The sequence below is a fragment of the Cnephaeus nilssonii genome (assembly GCF_951640355.1).
Source record: "Cnephaeus nilssonii genome assembly, chromosome: X".
Lineage (NCBI taxonomy): Eukaryota > Metazoa > Chordata > Mammalia > Chiroptera > Vespertilionidae > Cnephaeus > Cnephaeus nilssonii.
In genome coordinates this window covers 35,128,714-35,149,484 of record NC_137071.1, presented here as the reverse complement: position 1 = coordinate 35,149,484, position 20,771 = coordinate 35,128,714, and the positions used below count along the sequence as shown (strand labels likewise).

Genomic DNA, 20,771 nt, shown 5'->3' with positions numbered 1-20,771 from the left:
CCCAATGACAGGATTGAAAGAAACAAATGTTTATCATATACTAGTAACTTTAAACTTGAGTCTCATTATCAGACAGACACACTTGTCTCAATACCAATGCTCTATGAAGTAATATTGCCTACATCTTACCTGGACTTTGAGCACTATACATGGGAAATTTTTGTATTTCTGACTTCACTTCAGCTAACTGTGTAAGTATGTTGGACACTCACCTACCTAGTTCCTAGCAATGGTGACTGTATTATAGTATAGGTAGGTGTATGGACTCTACATGTTGACTGTCTAGGTTTGAATCCACCACTTACAAGATCTGAGACCCTAAGCAAGCCAGTAAACTTCTTTGTGCATCAGTTACTTGATTTGTAAAATGAGGATGACAGTACCTACTTCAGAGTTTTGTGCGCATTAATGCATGAAATATGCTATGTGCTTGCCATTAGCCTTGTGTTGTAACCAGAACAGTTACATTGCACTTTTCTTTAAAAAAAATATATTCTTATTGATTTCAGAGAGGAAGGGAGAGGGAGAGATAGAGAAATATCAATGTTGAGAGAGAATCATTGATCGGCTGCCTCCTGCACGCCCCCTACTGGGGATCGAGCCCCAAACCCAGGCATGTGCCCTGACCAGGAATCAAATCATGGCAACCCCTGAGGCACACCATCCGGGCTGCACTTTTTCTTATAAAAAAGGTAGGGAGGAGGAGGGACCTGGACTTCTAAGAAGTCTCGATTATTAAAACCAGTCAGCAGCCTTATGTGGAATTTCATTTGCATGAACTTGGTAGAGCTGCCGGGAACTCTAAGGGGTGGGGGCTGGGGGTGGTGCTTTCTCCCAGAATGTCAGGGGTTTGGGTGGCGTCGCAGCTGCTCTGGGTGAGGCGGCGGAGAGTCTAGCGGCGACCTTGGGCCTCTGTTCACATTGCTTTGCGAGGCCACACGCCTCCTTCCCCTCCACCAGCGGGCGCCGCCTCCCGCTCCCGCTCCCGCTCCCGCTCCCGCCCTTAGGAAAGTTCCCAGTGGGTCGCTGCGTGTAGTACGTGACAAGTGTGAGCCGCACGTCCCACCAGCGCCCTCACAGACTGACAGCGATTCGGAGCAACTGAAGCGCGCCGGTGCCTTCGGCTGCGTCCAATAGTGGCTGCTGTTAGCGACGCGGGGCCGACCGGCGGCCGGGCAGGGGCGGGGCTGGGAGCGGGGCGGGGCGGGGGCGGGGCCCGCGCGCTACTTAGAGGTCTGCACGCGGTCTGAGTCGGACATTTGCTGCTCTCTCCGTCGCTGGCCGGTCTGCGGGCTCTCTGCGCTGCTGTATTGCCAAGATGTCTCTTTCTAACAAGCTGACCCTGGACAAGCTGGACGTGAAGGGCAAGCGGGTCGTCATGAGGTAATTCTGCACATCTGCCCGCGCTTCCTCGGGGCTCTGCCGCAGCCTCTCTGGCCCGCGCCGACTTGCTTTCCCGCCGGCCCAAAGTCGCTTTTGGTCCTGGGCTCTGCCCTATGGGCTCTAGCCATACCAGGCGATGCTGCCGACCATTGTGGCTGAGGCTTTTCCGAGTGTGACGGTTTCTAACTTCGTTTCTCCCAACCCAGTAAACGAGCTGTAGGTGCCCTTTTGGGGTGGATCTACCGAGGAACAGCTCAGATTGCCGAGAACCATTTTGCCCTCATTTCCATGCCTGCCATGCAGGTCCGTCTCCTCCAGTTCCCAGTTGGCGAGGTGGGGCTTAAGGCATATCCTGCAAATCTCTAGGCCCCAAGGCAGGGACCTTGAAAGGTCATTTGGTTACTTTCCCTTCCCCGCCCTAGACCATCCCAGGCGAAGAGAAAGGGCCTACATTTCAAAGGTCCTTGCAAAAAAAGAAATCTTTCCCAGAGGTTGTTGATATAGATGTTCAGGAGTAGAACCCCCTAAAGCATCGGGGGTAGGAGGGTGAAGTCGGGTGGGGCTCACCGATGGCAGCCCTGCAGAGCTTATGTAACAGGCCTCTGCCGCCCAACCTGGTCTTTGGACTCGGGGCGTTGGGGTTTGCATCAGGATTGTGACACATGCTGGGTAATGGTAGAGCAGGGTGTGGCTACTCTTTCTTGCTGTTCTCCAACCTCACCCTCACAGGTGGCTAGAGAAGCAGGATATTAGAAATGGGGAGGGCTCCCCATATACTTGGGGGTCTCTTACTCTGCACATGTGGATCCCTGGTCACTTACCAATATGGCTTCTCACTTATTTGCCCCAGTTACTAGAATGGTGTATGGAGCTTGTACATTCTTTTTGTAACGTGTGGTACATTTGTGCGTGCCAGGGGCAAAGTGCATGAGGACAGTTAGGTATATAACTGATATATTTGACTGTTACTTCTCTTTTTTTAGATTATATTTTTTGTTGATTTCCGAGAGGAAAGGAGAGGGTGGGAGAGAGAAACATCATTCTTGAGAGAGAATCATTGATCGGCTGCCTCCTGCACGCCCCCTACTGGGGATCGAGCCTGCAACAAGGGCATGTGCCCTGACTGGGAATCCAACCGTGACCTCCTGGTTCATAGGTCAATGCTCAACCACTGATCCACACCCGCCAGGCATCTGTTACATATCTTGAAAGGATGCAAAGGTGGTGCTTTTGGGGGGGCCATAAGGACTTGCTTTGATGGCGTTTTGCAGGCTTGTCCTTTTTGGGAAATGATTGATGGCAGGCATGTGAATGGTGTGCTTCAGGCCCTTTCCCAATTTGAGTTGGTTCAAGTGAGGGTATCTTTTGGATATTAGCAGACACGTAGGATAGTAGGGGACTCTTCCTTTACCCTAGCTTAAACATATGAAGGCACTATGAATTAGAGAACTTTATGGGTACCCCAAAATTCATGTAGCTCTCCCCTCTAATTTCACTATGGCTTACTGTTAGTTTGCAAGTGGCCTTTGTGCCTTGCTATGGAAATAGAAGAACTCAATAACTTATGGCCATGAAAAACACCCTGTATCCACATTTTCCCAAATAACCTTGGCCTTTTCAATCTGGACAAAGTAGGAATTACTTACAGTCACCTTGGTATTAGACAAGGGCCCTTTCTACCCCTTAGATGATGTTAAGGAAAGGGGATGGATCCTCTGAAAAACAGGACAGGTGGACATTGGCAACTAGATCTGAGGTTTAATTATTTCCTCCGATCTCGTCTATGCTCGAGCCTGACCTTTCCAGATGCATGTACCAGCTGAAAGACAAGAAATGGGGCATCGTACAGGTCCCTTTTCTGCAATTTCCATTTTGGGCTTTATCTCCTCTCTCCCCTGGGAAATTGGCTTGAGGAATTAACTGGGATGGCTGGGAGTGGGACTAGAGAAGGTGCTTATCTTTTCTCACTCTGGATCTAACATGAAATACCTTTGTGCCCAAGGGCTCAAAGTTTCATTCAGATTGACCCTGAGTCTTGAAACGATTGGCTAGTCTTGTTTTGCTGATGGAAAATGACCCGTCCTAGGTCACTGAACTAGCAAGTTGGTGGCAGAGCCAGAACTAGAATTGAGTCTCTTTAGCTACTGAGCAGATCCTCTGAATACTGGGACATAATGAGCAAAGACAAATTAAAGTAGACTTTTTGTTTGCTGACAGTTGCAATCTATAATTTCCCCCCTACTGTAATCTGGATAAATTCTACTTATGTGGCCTGAGGAGAGGAAGTAAATTACTTTGTTCCCTGATTATTAACACATCTTTTTTGAACAGAGTCACACTGTAGCCCTACTCTTTGGAATTGCCTAGGCAGCCATGCTTTGTCAAATTTCTTTTTGTTTCAATGTCCTTATGTGGTCTTTGCTGGCAGTGTTTTGGAAATGGGCCTCCTGAGTAATGGCTGCTTCACTTAACCTCCTCTCTGTCCCACAAAAAAGAACTCTGATGTTTGTTGAGACTTCTGGCCCCTGCTTTGATCACCAAGGGAAATTTTTTTGTCGATGGAACTTAAGATAGCCAGGAAACGGAATAATTACCAGATTCCACTTCAGTTTTTTAGGACACCAATTGACTTTACCTTGGTATAAGCTTCCTGCGTATTTTTGCAATGTCATTTTCTTCCTCTCATAGGATGCCAGTCATACTCCGTTGCTGACTGAAACACTTCCCTTTTGCTTGTCTGCCGCCCCCCCCCCCTTTTTTTTTAAACCTCACTGATTCTCTTTAACCTGTTGTAACTTGTTAAGCAAGCCTTGATGTAGTGGAAAAAGAAGCGGAGAGGAAAAACTGAGAGCAGATAAAAAACCTCACTCAAAAGAACTGTTGGCCCAGAAAGAAACTCACTATAGACTGATTCATTTGCCTCTCAGCATAACTATTATTGCTTGTCTCATTTTCAGTTCCTATAAGTGTATTCCTAGTATCACATGAGCTCACTCATCTGGGGGAAAAGATGAACAACATAGACTGAACAAGAACAGCATCGATCAGACTGTCAGACCTCAGAGGGAAGGTAGGGGAGGGTGGGGACAAGGGAGATAGATCAACCAAAGGACTTGTGTGCTTGCATATGAGCCTAACCAGTGATCACGGACAACAGGGGGAGGGGGGCTTGCGTGTGGGGGGGTTTGGGAAGGGAACGGGGGAGGGGTTTGATGACAAATATGTGATACCTTAATCAATAAAGTAATTTAAAAAACAACAAAAAAACCTCTAAGACAGCCATGATATCCCAATTTTTCAGTCAGGGGCAGTGAATCAAGGGTGGACATGGTTCCTTTGAGAGCTTTTATTGGAACTGGGCTTGGACTCCTGAGATTTCAGATGATTGATAGAGACTTGATATTCCTACTAACTCAATATTTTTAACATTTTATTTTGAAACTAGCGTTCCCATTGCAGGAAAAATCCTGCAATAGGGTTTCCTGCTGCACTCTACCCCACCCTGCCTGCTCTCTTCCCTTGTCCCCCGCCCCGCGATCTCCTCCAGCCCCCCTGCTTTTCTAACTTCTCCGCCAGCCCACTCTCCTTCCTTCTTCCCTGGCCCCGCCTCCACTCCTCCCTTCTCCCCCGGCCCGCCTTCTTTGCCAGCCCGCCTGCTTTTCCCTTCTCCCCCGCCCCGCCTTCTCCGCCAGCCCGCTCTCCTTCCTTCTCCCCCGGCCCCGCCTCCGCTCCTTCCTTCTCCCCTGGCCCCGCCTCCGCTTTTCCCTTCTCCCCCGGCCCACCTTCTCTGCCAGCCCGCCTGCTTTTCCCTTCTCCCCCGGCCCCGCCTCCGCCCCTCCCTTCTCCCCCGCCCCACCTTCTCCGCCAGCCTGCTCTCCTTCCTTCTCCCCCGGCCCCGCCTCCGCTCCTTCCTTCTCCCCTGGCCCCGCCTCCGCTCCTCCCTTCTCCCCTGACCCCGCCTCCGCTCCTCCCTTCTCCCCCGGCCCCGCCTCCGCTCCTCCCTTCTCCCCCGGCCCCGCCCCTTCTCCCCAGGCCCCGCCTGCTCAACTTCCTTCTCCCCCGGCCCCGCCTCCGCTCCTCCCTTCTCCTCCCCCTGGCTTGCTTGCTTCTCTGCAGCTTTGCTCCCTTCTGCAGCTCTTGGCTTCTTTCTACGCTGTCGCGATATGCAAATTAGCCGCCATCTTTGTTTGGATAATTTGCATATTCGTCCTGATTGGTTTGTGGGCGTGGCCTGGCTGGTGGGCGTGGCGAAGGTGCAGTCAATTTGCATAGTTGTCTATTATTAGATTAGATAATTATAGATTCTCAGGAGGTTGCAAAGATAGTAGAGAGATCCTGTGTTCACCCAATTTTCCCTATTGGATACATCTTAACATAATTATAGTACAATATCAAAAATAGAAAGTTGACCTTAGAATAAAACATATAGTTCTATGCTATTTTATCACGTGTGTAGACTTGTGTAACTCCCACCACAGTTAAGATACAAAGCTAGTTTTGTTTGATTACCACTAAGATCTCCCTCATGCTATACCCCCTTAGAGTCATGGCCCCTCTCCCTCATTTCTAATCTCTGGTAACTACTAATCTGTCCTCTCTTTCTAAAATTTTGTCAGTTCAAAAATGTTACATAAGTGGAATCACATAGTATGTTACCTTTTGGCATTGGCTTTTTAAAAAATATATTTTTATTGATTTCAGAGAGGATGGGAGAGAAAGATAGAAACATCAATGATGAGAGAGAATCATTGATCAGCTGCCTCCTGCACGCCCCCCACTGGGGATCAAACCCGTAACCCGGGTATGTGCCCTTGACCAGAATCGAACCCGGGACACTTCAGTCTGCAGGCCGACACTCTGTGCACTGAGCATAACCAGCTAGGGCTGGCATTGGCTTTTTAAAAAAAATTTTTCTATATTGATTAAGGTATTACATATGTGTCCTTATTCACCCCTTGCCCCCCCCCCCCACCACACCCCACTCATGCCCTCACCCCCTGGTGTCTGTGTCCTTTGGTTAAGATTAATATGCATGCATACAAGTCCTTTGGTTGATCTTTCTCCTTTACCCCCATCCTCCCCTACCTTCCCTCTGAGGTTTGACAATCTGATCGAAGCTTCTCTGTCTCTGGATCTGTTTTTGTTCATCAGTTTGTTTTTAATTATATTCCATAAATGAGTGAGATCATGTGATATTTATCTTTCTCTGATATACTTATTGATATACTTATTTCGCTTAGCATAGTGCTCTCCAGGTCCATCCATGCTGCTGCAAATGGTAGGAGTTCCTTTTTACTGCAGCATAGTATTCCATTGTGTAGATGTACCACAGTTTTATAATCCACTCATCTGCTGATGGGCTGGCTTTTTTTATTTACCATAATGCCCTCGGGATTTCTCCAAGTTGTTGCATCTATCAATAGTTCAGTCCTTGCCCTAACCAGTTTGGCTCAGTGGATAGAGTGTCAGCCTGTGGACTGAAGGGTCCCAGGTTTGATTCCGGTCAAGGGCATGTACCTTGGTTGCGGGCACATCTCCAGTGGGAGGTGTGCAGGAGGGGGCTGATCAATGTTTCTCATCGATGTTTCTAACTATCCCTCTTCCTTCCTCTCTGTAAAAAATCAATAAAATATTTTTTTTAAAAATAGTTCAGTCCTTGTATTACTGAAGAGTATTCTATGGTATGGATGTTCTACCATTTGTTTAGCTCATTAAAGGATATCTGGGTTATTTCCAGTTTTGGGCTACTTCAAATAAAGCTGTTGTGAACATTGAACATTCATTCGTACACAAGTCTTTGTATGGACATATGTTGTCATTTCTGTTGGGTAAACACCTGGAAATGGAATTGCTAGGTCATATGCTTAACCTTTGAGGAATTCCCATACTGTTTACCAAAGCAACCACACCATTTTACATTCCCACCAACAGTGTATGTGATCAGTCTCTGCATCCTTGATCAGCATTTGGTGTTGTCATTATTTTTTATTTCAGCCATTCTGATAGGTGTGTAGTGAAATCTGATTTCATGCCTGAGTGTTTCAGGGAAGTGGAAATGAAAGGAGTGCATATTTTACATGGAATTGAAGAAGTGGAATGTGTAGGCAAGAGCAGTTTCTTTGGTGGAGTCCACCGAGAGAAGGAGCTAAAAGGAGAGCTGTTGCCCGGCTGGCCAGTGTGGCTTAGAGGTTGAGTGTTGACCCAGGAACCAAGAGGTCACCAGGTTCAATTCTCAGTTGGGGCACATTCCCAGATTATGGGCTCGAGTCCCAGTAGGGGGTGTGCAGCAGGTAGCTGATCGATGATGTTTCTCTCTCATCGATGTTTCTATTTCTCTATCCCTCTCCCTTCCTCTCTCTCTAAAAATCAATAAAGAAAAATAAAGGAAAAATTTTGTAGTTACATCAATATTGAGTAAATTTGTTGGTATATCAAATTTTACTTTCCCAGTTTTATTGGAATGTGAATTCACATTTACAAATGCTGAGGTAGTTTAAGAACCTAAAGTGAGGCTTAAATAGTATTGAATTAAATTGCAGTTAATTGTATCCAAATTCTAGGAAAAATAAATGATGCTGGAAGTTGGAAAAAAAAAAAAGAAAAGAAAAATAAAGGAGAGCTATTGTTGAGAGTTGAGGAGATGATAGCGGAGGTAATCCACAGGCAATGAGAAGAAAGTATAAGTCCAGTTCTCATCAGTAAGCTATGTAAACTTGGATAGATAAGACAGATTCTTGAGTGTTTCTGTACAAAGAATTTCCTCCTTGTAAGGGCTTGAGGGTAGGGAGTAACACTATAAGGGGTGGCTTGTGCTCTGCCTTTTGCCCTTAGCCCTTTTGACCACGGGCCTTCTGGGAGGCCGCAGAGGGAGAAAATGACCCGTGGTAATGGAATACTCTATCCTTTTTGGAATGCACTTTATAACCATGTTCAGGATATTTAAAGAATATGCTTTTGAATCAGAATCAAGTAGCCTGAAACTAAGGAGAGTGTATTTATTTCTTCAAAGGCATATGTACTACCTTTATTTTGGGACTTTCTTTAATTAAAGTGTTTGAATAATAGAATTATTATCTCCACCCACTTTTGGAAAGGCTGCTCTTCAGTGAGGTAGATTAGAGTACAGACATGTCTTTTGTCTTATTGCACTTAACAGATATTCTGTTTTTGTTACAAATTGAAGGTTTGTGCAATTCTGCATTGAGAAAGTCTACAGGTGCCGTGTTCGAACAATATTTGCTCACTTTGTGTGTCTCACATTTTGGTAATTCTTGTAATATTTCAAAAATTTTTATTATATTTGTTATGGTGATTTGTGATTAATGGTCTCTGATGTTTCTACTGTAATTGTTTTGGGGTGCCATGAATTCCCCATATTAAGGCAGCAAACTTAATAAGTATTGTGTTTGTTCTAACTGCTCTCTCCCTCTCCTTGGGCTTCCCTATTCCTTGAGACGTAACAAAATTAAAATTAGTCCAGTTAATAACTATACTAGTACAGTGACCTCTAAGTATTGAAGTGAAAGGGAGAGCAACACATTTCACTTTAAATGAAAAGCTAGAAATAATTAAGCTTAGTGAGGAAGGCATGTCAAAAGCTGAGATAGGCCAGAAGCGAGGTTTCTTGTGCTAACAGTTAGCCAAGTTGTAAGTGGAAAGGAATAGTTCTTAAAAAAAATATCCTATATAATAAAGAGCTAATATGCAAATGGTTGTCATGCCCTCATGCTGAAATCGCTTAGACATTCAACACTGGGGAGAGAGGAATGGGGACCAGCCAGGCACTAATGAGCTCGTGAGAGAGGAATGGGGACCAGCCAGGCTGCGGCCCAGGAGAAGGACAATCTGCATGCTCCACGGTCCCCGCAGTCCCAGGCGCCAGTGGCTGCGCCTGCGGCCCAGGAGAGGACAAGCTGCCGGCTCCATAGTTCCGGGTGCCAGCAGCTGCGTCTGTGCCTGTGGCCTGGGAGAGGGACAAGTCACCTGCCCTGCGGTCCCTGGTGCCCGTGCCTGCAGCTGTGGCCCAGGTGAAGCCACCCGCCCATGGTCCCCTGTGGCTGCGGCCGGTCAGAGGGAGGGAAGCTCGGGTCCCCGGTGCCTGTGACCGGCTGGAGGAGGGAATCCTGGGTCCTGAGTACGCAGTGAGGAAGAGGTGGTTAGGGGCGATCAGGCTGGTTGGGGAGCAGTTAGGGGCAATCAGGCAGGCAGACAGAGGGGTTATGGGTGATCAGGCAGGCGAGCAGTTAGGAGCCACAGGTCCTGGATTGGGAAAGGCAGTCATATATCACCTGAGGGGTCCCGGATTGGAGAGGGTGCAGGCCGGGCTGAGGGAACCCCCCCCCGCCGCCCCCATGCACGAATTTTGTGCACCGGGCCTCTAGTATATATAAAGCCTAATATGCAAATTGTCCCCATGGGAGTTTGACTGGGAGACTGATTGCTCACTATGATGTGCGCTGACCACCAGGGGGCGACACAATGAAAGAAGGCCCTGGTCGGCAGCCGGGGAAGGGAGGCCCCAGCTGGTAGCCGGAAGGCCCCGATTGGCCCTGATCACTGGCCAAGCCTAGGGACCCTACCCGTGCATGAATTTTGTGCACTGGGCCACTAGTGTGTATATATATCTATATCTATAAATATAGATATAGATATATAGATAGATATCTCTATCCTATATAACAAAGGTAATATGCAAATCGACCCTCACATCCTCGCGCAAGATGGCTGTCCCCATGTGGACAAAGATGGTCGCCACAAGATGGCCAGCAGGGAAGGGCAGTTAGGGGCGACCGGGCCGGCAGGGGAGGGCAGTTAGGGGCAATTGGGCTGGCAGGGGAGCAGTTAGGCATCGATCAGGCTGACAGGGGGGTGGTTAGGGGGTGATCAGGCTGGCAGGCAGAAGCGGTTAGGGGCAATCAGGCAGGCAGGCAGGTGAGTGATTGGGAGCCAGAAGTCCCGGATTGTGAGAGGGATGTCCGACTGCCGATCCATAGGGATCGGGCCTAACTGGCAGTTGAATATCCCCTGAGGGTCCCATATTGGAGAGGGTGCAGGCTGGGCTGAGGGACACCCCTCCCTCCAGTGCATGAATTTCATGCACCGGGCTTCTAGTATATATATATATATATATATATATATATATATATATATACATACACACACACATAAAATTGATTTCAGAGAGGGAGAGAGAGATAGAAACATCAGTAATTAGAGGGAAACATTGATTGGCTGCCTCCTGCACGCCCCCTTACTGGGAGTTGAGCCCACAATCCAGGCATGTGCTCTAGACTGGAATCGAACCCAGGGCCCTTCAGTCCACAGGCTGATGCTGTATCCACTGAGCCAAACCAGCTAGGGCACAAAGGAAGAGTTTGTTTTTAAAATACTTTTATTTTTAAAATATATTTTTATCGACTTAAGAGAGGAAGGGAGAGGGAGAGAGAGTTAGAAACATCAACGATGAGAGAGAATTATTGATTGGCTGCCTCCTGCAAGCCCCCCAGTGGGGATCAAGCTTGCAACCCGGGCATATGCCCTTGACCAGAATCGAACCTTAGATCCTTCAGTCTGTAAGCTGATGCTCTATCCACTGAGCCAAACCAGCTAGGAACTTGAGATTTGATAAAATTTTTTATGAAGATTCATATACACAAAAATTAACTAGTCCTGTTAAAAGGCAGCCATAAAAATACACATTATTACAAGATAGACAGAACTTTAAAATCCAGTTAAGGGTGGAGAAAGCCTAGAATTCCTTTTGTGTGTTTTTTTTTTTCCAAGAAAGCAACACGTTTACAAAAATATAAAGTAAGTAGAGGCCCGATGTACGAAATTCATGCAAGGGGCTTGGCCCCTGCTGCAGCCCCGGTTGCCTTGGCCCCCATCATCGCAGTGGCTGCCTCCTCTGCCTCGGCTTCATCTGGAAGGTCGTCCGGAAGAACATCCAGAAGGATGTCCAGTCTAATTAGCATATTACACTTTTATTATAGATTACAGCAAGGTGGGCAGGGGGCTGCAGTGTGGCTCATGGGGCGGGACAGGACCGGAGCTTGGGCTTGGTGACTATGTCTTCCAGCAGGTGCAGCAGCCGCTGTGGACCACCGTGTCCCTGCAGGCAGTTCACGAAGCCTGTGCCATAGACCTTGGGCAGGGCTGGGCCCAGTGGCGGTCTCTCCAGGCCTCCCAGCCACTGGGCTCTGTCCATGTCCAGCTTCGTGGCGCCCAGTGGGGCGGAACCGTCACGGGGGCCTTGTTGCCCACCTGCAGAGAGCCTTCCCTCTGTTCCCTGTGCGCCCTGACCTGCAGCCAGCGGTTGGTGTTGATAGGTGTGGTGGAGCGCAGCACCACGGGCTGGGAGCCTAGGTCATAGGTCAGCTGCAGGCAGCCGTCCACAATGGCCAGTGCGAGGTAGTCGGCCCGCTCCATGGCCTTGCCGCTCCACAGCACCAGCCCCTGCGTGGCCTCAGTGCGCAGGCTCAGCTCGAAGTGGTCATTCTGCAGTGCCTTCTCGCTCTCCGTCACAGCATTGAGGCACTCGATGTAGGTCCGTCCATCAAAGGCCAGTGCGTCCAGGTCCCCTGTTGACTTCTCTATCAGCCCCTTCTCGCAATGAAGCCCTGAGAAGCCCCTGGAGCACAGGTAGGCATAGGAGGTCTCCCCGGGGAGGCAGGAGAAGCCTGGAATTTCTTTTCTTTTTTCTTCTTCTTTTTTTAAAAGAATTTATTATTATTTTTTAATCCTCACTCAAGGATATTTTTCCATTAATTTTTAGAGAGAGTGGAAGAGAGAGGGAAAGACAGAGAAACACATGGATTGGTTGCCTCCTGCATGTGCCCCGACCAGGGCCTGGGCTGGGGAGAAGCCCGCAACCGAGGTACGTGCCCTTGACCTGCATCGAACCCGGGCCTCTTCAGTCTGCAGGCCTATGCTCTATCCACTGAGCCAAACCTCTAGGGCAGCCTGGAATTTCTTAATGTACCCGAGAGCACTGTAAACCCAAAGGTAGAAGCATCTTAAGAGTATTTCAGCATTCTGGCAGATTCAAAGGTTGTAGTGTGCAATATCTCTCTAATATACAAAGAGCATTTCAGAAGGTGGCCACAGACAGGAAACCTCAAGAGTGCATTCTGTCGTTACACTTGATCTTGCAGGCGGGCTGGTCTCTGGGATAATTCATCCTCCCCCTGCCAAGGCCATGCTCGTGCCCACGGAGTTGGTCTGCCCCTGCAGCAGCTCCATGTTGAGGTCCAGGCCGGTCTCATCTGCCATTTCCTGGAGCAGCATATCCACTTGGTTCTGGGGAGTGGTCAGCGTCGTCGTACTGCTCATCGTGTCTTCCATTTGCTGCGTCTGGAGGTCCACCATCTGAAATTGGTGCTCGAATTTGTCCATCAAGGCAGAGATCTTCTTTAGATTCATGGTTTTCAATGTCGCATCCATCGACTTAACCATCCTGGCCTTTGGCTTGGTCACTTTGCCCATCGTCACCACCGTCTGGACTCTGGCAGCCATCGCATCGACCTGCGCACTCATTCTCAAGAAATTCACTGCCTGATTTTCTGGCGAATGGCATTTTTGGCATGTATCTTCACAACTTCCATGTTGCCCTTCTGAATGGCCTTTTTAATTTTGGCCTTTTCCTCCTTGTTGCATTTTTTGGCACTTCTGCTCAGTTCTTTGGCCTCGAACTTCAGGTTGAACAGGTATATCTCTATATTAGACATAGTCCGACGGCTCCTCTGGGTGGGCGGCCAGGGAGAGGTGCGCTGAAGGGAGGCAGAAAGGCTAAAGTATTTTTAATATATATTTTTATTGATTTCAGAGGGAGAGAGAGGAGATAGAATCATCAATGATGAGAAAGAATCACCTCACCAATCAGCTGCCTCCTGCATGCCCCACACTGGGGATCTAGCCTGCAACCCAGGCATATGCCCTGTCTGGGAATCAAACCATGACTTCCTGGTTCATATAGGTCAATGCTCAACCATTGAGTCATGCTGGCTGGGCGCATTAAAGTGTTTTTGTTTGTTTTTTTGTTTATCCTCACCTGAGGATATTTTTCCATTGATTTTTAGAGAGAGTAGAAAGGAGAGGGAGAGATGGAGAGAAACATCAGTGTGAAAGATATACATCAATTGGTTGCCTCCTGCACGCACCTTGACCTGGGACCAAACCTGCAACCTGGGCTTGTGCCCTGACCGGGAATTGAACCAGCGACCTTTCGGTGCATAGCCTATGCTCAACCATGTGAGCCACATCAGCCAGGGCTAAACATACTTTTATATTTATTGGGAAACCAAAAAATTTGTGACTCGTTTTATTGTGATATTTACTTTATTGTGATGGTCCGGAATTGAACTGGCATTATCTTTGAAGTATGCCTGTTCAGGACTAGGGAATAGGATATTGGGTGGAATTATTAGTAGGTCTAGGATCTTGTAATCATCTGCCAGGCCTCAGTCTTTGAGAGGAAGGACTAGGAATTGAGTGTGGTTTTTTTTTTTTAATATATTTTATTGATTTTTTACAGAGAGGAAGGGAGAGGGATAGAGAGCTGGAAACATCGATGAGAGAGAAACATCTATCAGCTGCCTCCTGCACACCCCCTACTGGGGATGTGCCCGCAACCAAGGTACATGCCCTTGACCGGAATCAAACCCGGGACCCTTGAGTCTGCAGGCCGACGCTCTAGCCACTGAGCCAAACCGGTTAGGGCTAGGAATTGAGTTTTATGGTCAAACATGCAGCAGTCTTTTTGCCTAGGACCTAGGTCAGTGATGGCGAACCTATGACACGCGTGTCAGCACTGACACACGTAGCCATTTCTGATGACACGTGGCCGCTGAGGTGGCCACATGCCGAGGATGAAACATTTGCTGCTCCTGAGGATGAAACATTTGCGAAATAATGTTTTTTCCTCAAAGTGACACACTACCCGAGTTATGCTCAGTTTTTTGGCGAAGTTTGACACACCAAGCTCAAAAGGTTGCCCATCACTGACCTAGGTCATACTTTTCCTGTAGTTCCTTAACGTGTGATGCTAAATGTTTTTAGTGTAAAGAGTAATATAAACGGAGCCATTTTTAAATGGAGCTGGACTTGCCATGCCACAGGAACTGCCTTGTACTTCTTATGCCTCAAATCTTCAGAAGGTTAAATAAAACAGGGAAAATAACCTTTGGACCAGACTTAGGACAACATTTTGTCCCAGAAAACTGCAAAGATAAAAGAAAGCAGTTCTTGTGACTTGGGTCTGATGACTACTGGAATGAAAATTAAAAACATTGTTTAGAATTAATATCACCACTATGTTATTTTATCTGCATCAATTCCTTCTATTGATGTAATTATTCCCCTTCTGTTTCTCAAAAATACCCATTGACTCGATCTCTAAATGAAACACTGAGCTTTTGCATGAATCAGTGAATCCTGAATAGCATTCCTAGTGATCTTTGTAATTGCTTGTTGCCTCTCACTTTGAAAGGCCTCTTATTTTTAGGTTAACATTAGTAATGGTTGATCTGCCTCTTAAATCACAGAATTATGGCATAGGAGAAGCATTAACATATATAATAATAGTTACCACTTTTATGGTACTTACTGTATAGCAGGTATTCTAAGCACTTTACAAATCAATAATTCATTTAATTCTCACCATAACTGTGAGGTAGATACTATCATTCACATTCTACAGATCACCTAGAAAAGATCTTGGCAGGCAAAACATAGATCTTACAAATAGCTACCACACGTTGTTTTCAGTCAGATTGAAGTAAGTTGAGGTTCCCAGGAATTCAGAAGAGGGAAGGAATTACCAGTTCTTAAAAATGGTAAAGCATTAATCTGTTGGGTAAGAAAGGAGACACTGCAGTAAATTTTTGCTTGTGCCATCCTGATCACTTCTTTCCTAATTGCCCATTTGTCTGGTGGGCTAGGTCATGTGTTCCACTCATTCCTCTCAGGCACTTTGAAAGAGCCTATCTTATTTTTATTGTCTATGGTTTGTTTGAAGGATACTGTATCAATTTCATCTTGGACACTGGGTTTGTTCGGGTCTCGAAGCCCCAGACTTTTTCCGAAAAGTGTCATATTCTCTTGATGCGTTTTATTTTTACAGATAACTTATCTTCTTAAAAAATATTTTGATTGATTTTAGAGAGGAAGGGAGAGGGAGAGAAAGATAGAAACATCAATGATGAGAGAGAATCATTGGCCGGCTGCCTCCTGTATGCCTCCACTGGGGATTGAGCCAAAAACCCAGGCATGTGCCCTGACCAGGAATCGAACTGTGACCTCACAGTTTAAAGGTCAACGCTCAGCCAGTGATCCACACTAGCCAGGCAATTTTTTTTTCTTTTGAGTGATGTTAGCTTCACTACGACCCAGAAATAATGTCAAAGTAATCAGAATTAAGATTGTGTTCCTTATTATCCCTCACACCTCCAGCTGTCACCATTATTAGATACTATCATGCTAGGCCCACATAAAAATCTTTTTAGATAGAACAGTTTTTTAAAAAAAATCTTTATTGTTGAAAATACTACATATGCCCTCTTTTTCCCTCCATTGACCCCTATCCCAACCCACCCCCTACCCCAGGCCTTCACCAACCTATTGTCTATGTCCATGGGTTATGCATATATGCATATAAGTTCATTGGTTGATCTCTTCCCACCCACCCACGCCTTCCCTCTGTGATTTCACAGTCTGTTCTGTGCTTCTTTGCCTCTGGATCTATTTTCTTCATTAGATTCCACATATGAGTGAGATCATTTGATACTTGTTTCTCTGACTGGCTTATTTTGTTTAGCATAATACTCTCTAGGTCCCTCCATGTTGCCTCGAAGGGTAAGAGATCCTTTTTTACTACTGCATAGTATTCCATGGTGTAAATGTACTACAGTTTTTTTTATCCACTCATCTATTGGTGGGCAGCTTTTTATTTTGATCTAGTCCCATTTGTTTCCAGATCTTAGCTATTGTAAATTGCTCTGCTATGAACATAGCGGTGCATACATTCTTTCTGATTGGTGTTTTAGGTCTCTCAGTATATATTCCTAGAAGTGGGATAACTGGGTCAAATTGCAGTTCCATATTACATTTTTTGAGGAAACTCCATACTGTTTTCCATAATGGCTGCACCAGTCTGCATTGCCACCATCAGTGTATTAGGGCTCCCTTTTCTCCACATCCTTGCCACACTTGTTGATTTGTTGATGGTAGCCAATCTGACAGGTGTGAGGTGACACATCATTGTCGTTTTGATTTGCATTTCTCTGATGATCAGTGATTTAGAACACTTTTTCATATGTCTCTTCTCCATCTGTATGTCTGGAGAAGTGTCTATTTAGGTCCTTTGCCCATTTAAAAATTATTTTTTTTATTGTTTTTAGATAGGAAGTGAGAGGGAGAGAGAGAAATAGACACATCGATGATGAGAGAGAATCATTGATTGGCTGCCTCCTGCATACCCCACACTGGGGATTGAGCCTGGAAACTGGGCATGTGCCCTGACCGGAATTGAGCCGTGACCTCCTGGTTCATAGGTCTATGGTCAACTACTGAGCCATGACGGCTGGGCTCATTTTTTAATTGGATTGTTTGTCTTCCTTTTGAAGTATGAGTTCCTTATATATTTTGGATATTAACCCTTTATTAGATGTATCATTGGCAAATATGTTCTTCCATGTAGTGGGCTCTCTTGTTATATTGTTCATGGTTTCTTTTGCTGTGCAGAAGCTTTTTATTTTGATCTAGTCCCATTTGTTTATTTTCTCCTTAGTTTCCTTTGCTCAGGAGATGTGTCTGTAAACATTTTGCTATGAGAGATGTCTGAGATTTTGCTGCCTATGGTTTCTTCTAAGATTTTTATGGTTTCATGACTTATATTTAAGCTTTTTTTCCATTTTGAATTTATTTTTGTGTATGCTGTAAGTTGGTGATCTAGTTTCATTTTTTTTCATGTGTCCAATTTCCCCAGCACCACTTATTGAAATGACTGCCTTGACTCCACTGTATGTTCTTGTCTCCTTTGTAAAATATTAATTGAGCATAGTGGCTTAAGTTGATTTTTGGGTTCTTTGTTCTGTTCCATTGATCTATATTACTGTTCTTTTGACAGTACCAGGCTCTTTTGATTATGGTGGCTTTGTAGTATAACTTGAAATCTGGTATTGTGATCCCTCCAACTTTGTTCTTTCTCAAGATTGCTGCAGCTATTCGGGGTCTTTTTGGTTCCATATAAATTTTTGGAGTATTTTTTCTAGATTTGTGAAATATGCTGTGATATTTTAATAGGGATTGCATTGAACCTATAGATTGCTTTGGGTAGTATAGACATTTTCAATGATGATGATTCTACCAATACATGAACACAGTATATTCTTCCACTTGTTTATATCTTCTCTTTCTCTTTTTCAATGTCCTGTAGTTTTCTGAGTACAAGTCTTTTACTTGTACTTCCTTGGTTAAGTTTATTCCTAAGTATCTTATTTTTTTTTGTTGCAATGGTAAATGGGATTGTTTGTTTAGTTTCTCTTTCTGAGAATTCATTATCTTCTCTCTCTATATATAAAAGGTTAATATGCAAATTGTCCCCAGGGGAGTTCGATTGCTTGCTATGACATGTGCTGACCACCAGGAGTAGGCGCGGAACAATGGAAGGCCCCGGCAGGCAGCCGGCAGCCAGGGAAGAAAGGCTCTGGCCGGCAGCTGGAAGACCCCGATCGGCCCTTATCACCAGCCAAGCCTAGGGACCCTACCCATGCATGAATTTCGTGTACTGGGCCTCTAGTTGGTGAATAAAAATGCCATAGATTTTTGGGTGTTAATTTTGTATCCTGCTACATTGCCAAATTCCTTTATTAAATCTAGTAGTTTTTGGTGGAGTCTTTAGGGTTTTCTTTCTTTCTTTTTTTTAAAAATATATTTTATTGATTTTTTACAGAGAGGAAGGGAGAGGGATAGAGAGCTAGAAAAAATTGATGAGAGAGAAACATCGATCAGCTGCCTCCTGCACACTCCCTACTGGGGATGTGCCCGCAACCAAGGTACATGCCCTTGACCGGAATTGAACCTGGGACCCTTCAGTCCGAAGGCTGACGCTCTATCCACTGAGCCAAACCAGTTAGGGCATAGGGTTTTCTATGTACAATATCATGTCATCTGCAAATAATGAGAGTTTTACTTCCTTCTTTTCAATTTGAATGTCTTTTATTTCTTCTAGTCTGATTGCTATGGCTAGGACTTCCAGTACTATGTTGAATAAGAGTGGTAAAAGCGGACATCCTTGTCTTGTTCCTGTTCTTAGGTGAAATGATTTTAGTTTTTGCCCATTAAGTATGATGTCTGTAGGTTTGTCATATATGGCCTTTATTGTGTTGAGATATGACCTCTCTATTCCCACTTTGCTGAGAGTTTGTGTGTGTGTGTGTTAATCCTCACCTGTGGATATTTTTCCATTGATTTTTAGGGAGAGTGGGAGAGGGAAAGACAAAGAGAAACATTGATGTGAGAGAAACACATCGATTGGTTGCCTCCTGCGCAAGCCCCGACCAGTGCCTGGGCTGGGGAGCAGTCTGCAACCACTGTATGTGTCCTTGACTGGAATTGAACCCAGGACCCTTTGGTCCATAGGCCAATGCTCTGTACACTGAGCCAAACCAGCTAGGGCTGCTGAGAGTTTCTATCAAAAATGGGTGTTGGATTTTGTTGAATGCTTTTTCTGCGTCTACTGATATGATTATGTGATTTTTGACTCTCAATTTGTTTATGTGATGTATCACATTTATTGATTTGCGGATATTGTACCAGCCTTGCATCCCTGGAATAAATCCCAGTTGGACGTGGTGTATGATTTTTTTAATGTATTGCTGGACCTGATTTTCTAAAATTTTGTTAAAGATTTTAGCATTTATGTTCATCAGGCCTGTAGTACTCTTTCTTTTGTAGTGCTTTATCTGGTTTTGGACTTAGGATAACACTGGCCTAATAAAAAGAGCTTGGAAGTGTTCCTTCCTCTTGGATTTTTTGGAATAGTTTGAGGAAATAGGTGTTAGTTGTTATTTGAAGGTTTGATAAAACTCCTCTGTGAAGCCATCCAGACCAGGGCTTTTGTTTGCTGGGAGTTTTTTGATTATTACTTCTATTTCATCAGTTATTGGCCTGTTCAGGTTTTCTGATTCTTCCTGATTTAGTTTTATGAGATTGCGTTTTTCTAGGAATTAGCCATTTTATCCACGTTGTCCAGCTTGTTGGCATAAAGTTATTAATAGTATTTTCTTACACTCCTTTGTATTTCTGTGGTGTCAGTTGTTACTTTGCTAATTTCATTTCTGATTTTATTTATTTGGGTCCTCTCTTTGTGTCTGGATGAGTCTGGCTAATGGTTCATCAATCTGGTTTATCTTTTCAAAGAACCAGCTCTTGGTTTCATTGATTTTTTTGGTATTATTTTTTTAACCTCTATGTCATTTATTTCTGCTCTAATCTTTATTATTTCCTTCCTTCTACTTACTCTGGGCTTTTCTTATTGTTCTATTTCTAATTCTTTAAGTTGTAGGGTTAAATAGTTTACTATTAATGTTTCTTGTTTTTTGAAGTAGGCCTGTAGTACTATGAACTTTCCTTTCCATTGCTTTTGCTATGTCCTCAGGATTGCTTTTGCTATGTCCTAGAATTTGGTTAGTTGTGTGTTCATTTTCATTTGTTTCTGGGAAGTTTTTTAATTTCTTTCTTGATCTCATTGGTAACCCATTCATCCTATATAATTAAAAGCTAATATGCAAATTGTCCCCTCAACTGGGAATTTGACCGGGGGGTGGGGCTAGCTGGCCAACTGCCTGCAGCCCCTACCCCCAGCCAGTCCCATCCCCAATCAGCCCCTGCCACCCCGATTGGGAGCGGGTCATCCACTCGTGGCACCTCCCCCCTCGGCACCAATCAGGGCGGGCTGGCCAGACCCCACCCGTGCATTAATTTGTGCACAAGGCCTCTAGTTCTTTAATAACATGATATCTAGCCTCTATGTGTTTGAATGTTTTTGACTGTTGATTTCTTATTTCATTCCAGTGTTGTCTGAGAAGATACTTGGAATTTTTTAAATACTAGGGGCTCAGTGCACAAATTTGTGCACCTTGAAAGGAACTGTAGGCTGCGAGGCTGCGGTGGGCACAGGGGCGGGTATCGGCCCATCCTATGCACCCCCACCCAGCCCCTGCTGCCGCGGTCCCCAATCTCTTCTCTGCCGCCAACCCCGCTCCCGCCACTGCTGCTCCCACACGCTGACGGTGCCAGTCCCGCTCACACCCGCTAATTTGGCATGGAGCAATTGGGGCTGGTGCTAGCAGCGGGTGTGAGTGGGTCCTGTGCTGTCAGCAGGTGCGCAC

The 20,771-nt window shown here is 45.5% G+C and overlaps 1 protein-coding gene and 1 pseudogene across 2 annotated transcripts in view; one reads left to right on the top strand and one right to left on the bottom strand.

Moving 5' to 3' along the window:
- Positions 1 to 1,227: 1,227 nt before the first annotated feature.
- Positions 1,228 to 20,771, top strand: part of PGK1 (phosphoglycerate kinase 1) — a 41,002-nt gene continuing 21,458 nt past the window's right edge. Inside the window, exon 1 of the mRNA XM_079765252.1 lies at positions 1,228 to 1,383. Coding sequence (XP_079621378.1) covers positions 1,319 to 1,383 — 65 coding nt within the window. The 5' untranslated portion in view covers positions 1,228 to 1,318. The remainder of the gene's footprint in view (positions 1,384 to 20,771) is intronic.
- Positions 11,426 to 15,326, bottom strand: LOC307095716 (charged multivesicular body protein 1b-like; annotated as a pseudogene). Its single transcript has one exon. The product of its transcript is annotated as a charged multivesicular body protein 1b-like (transcript).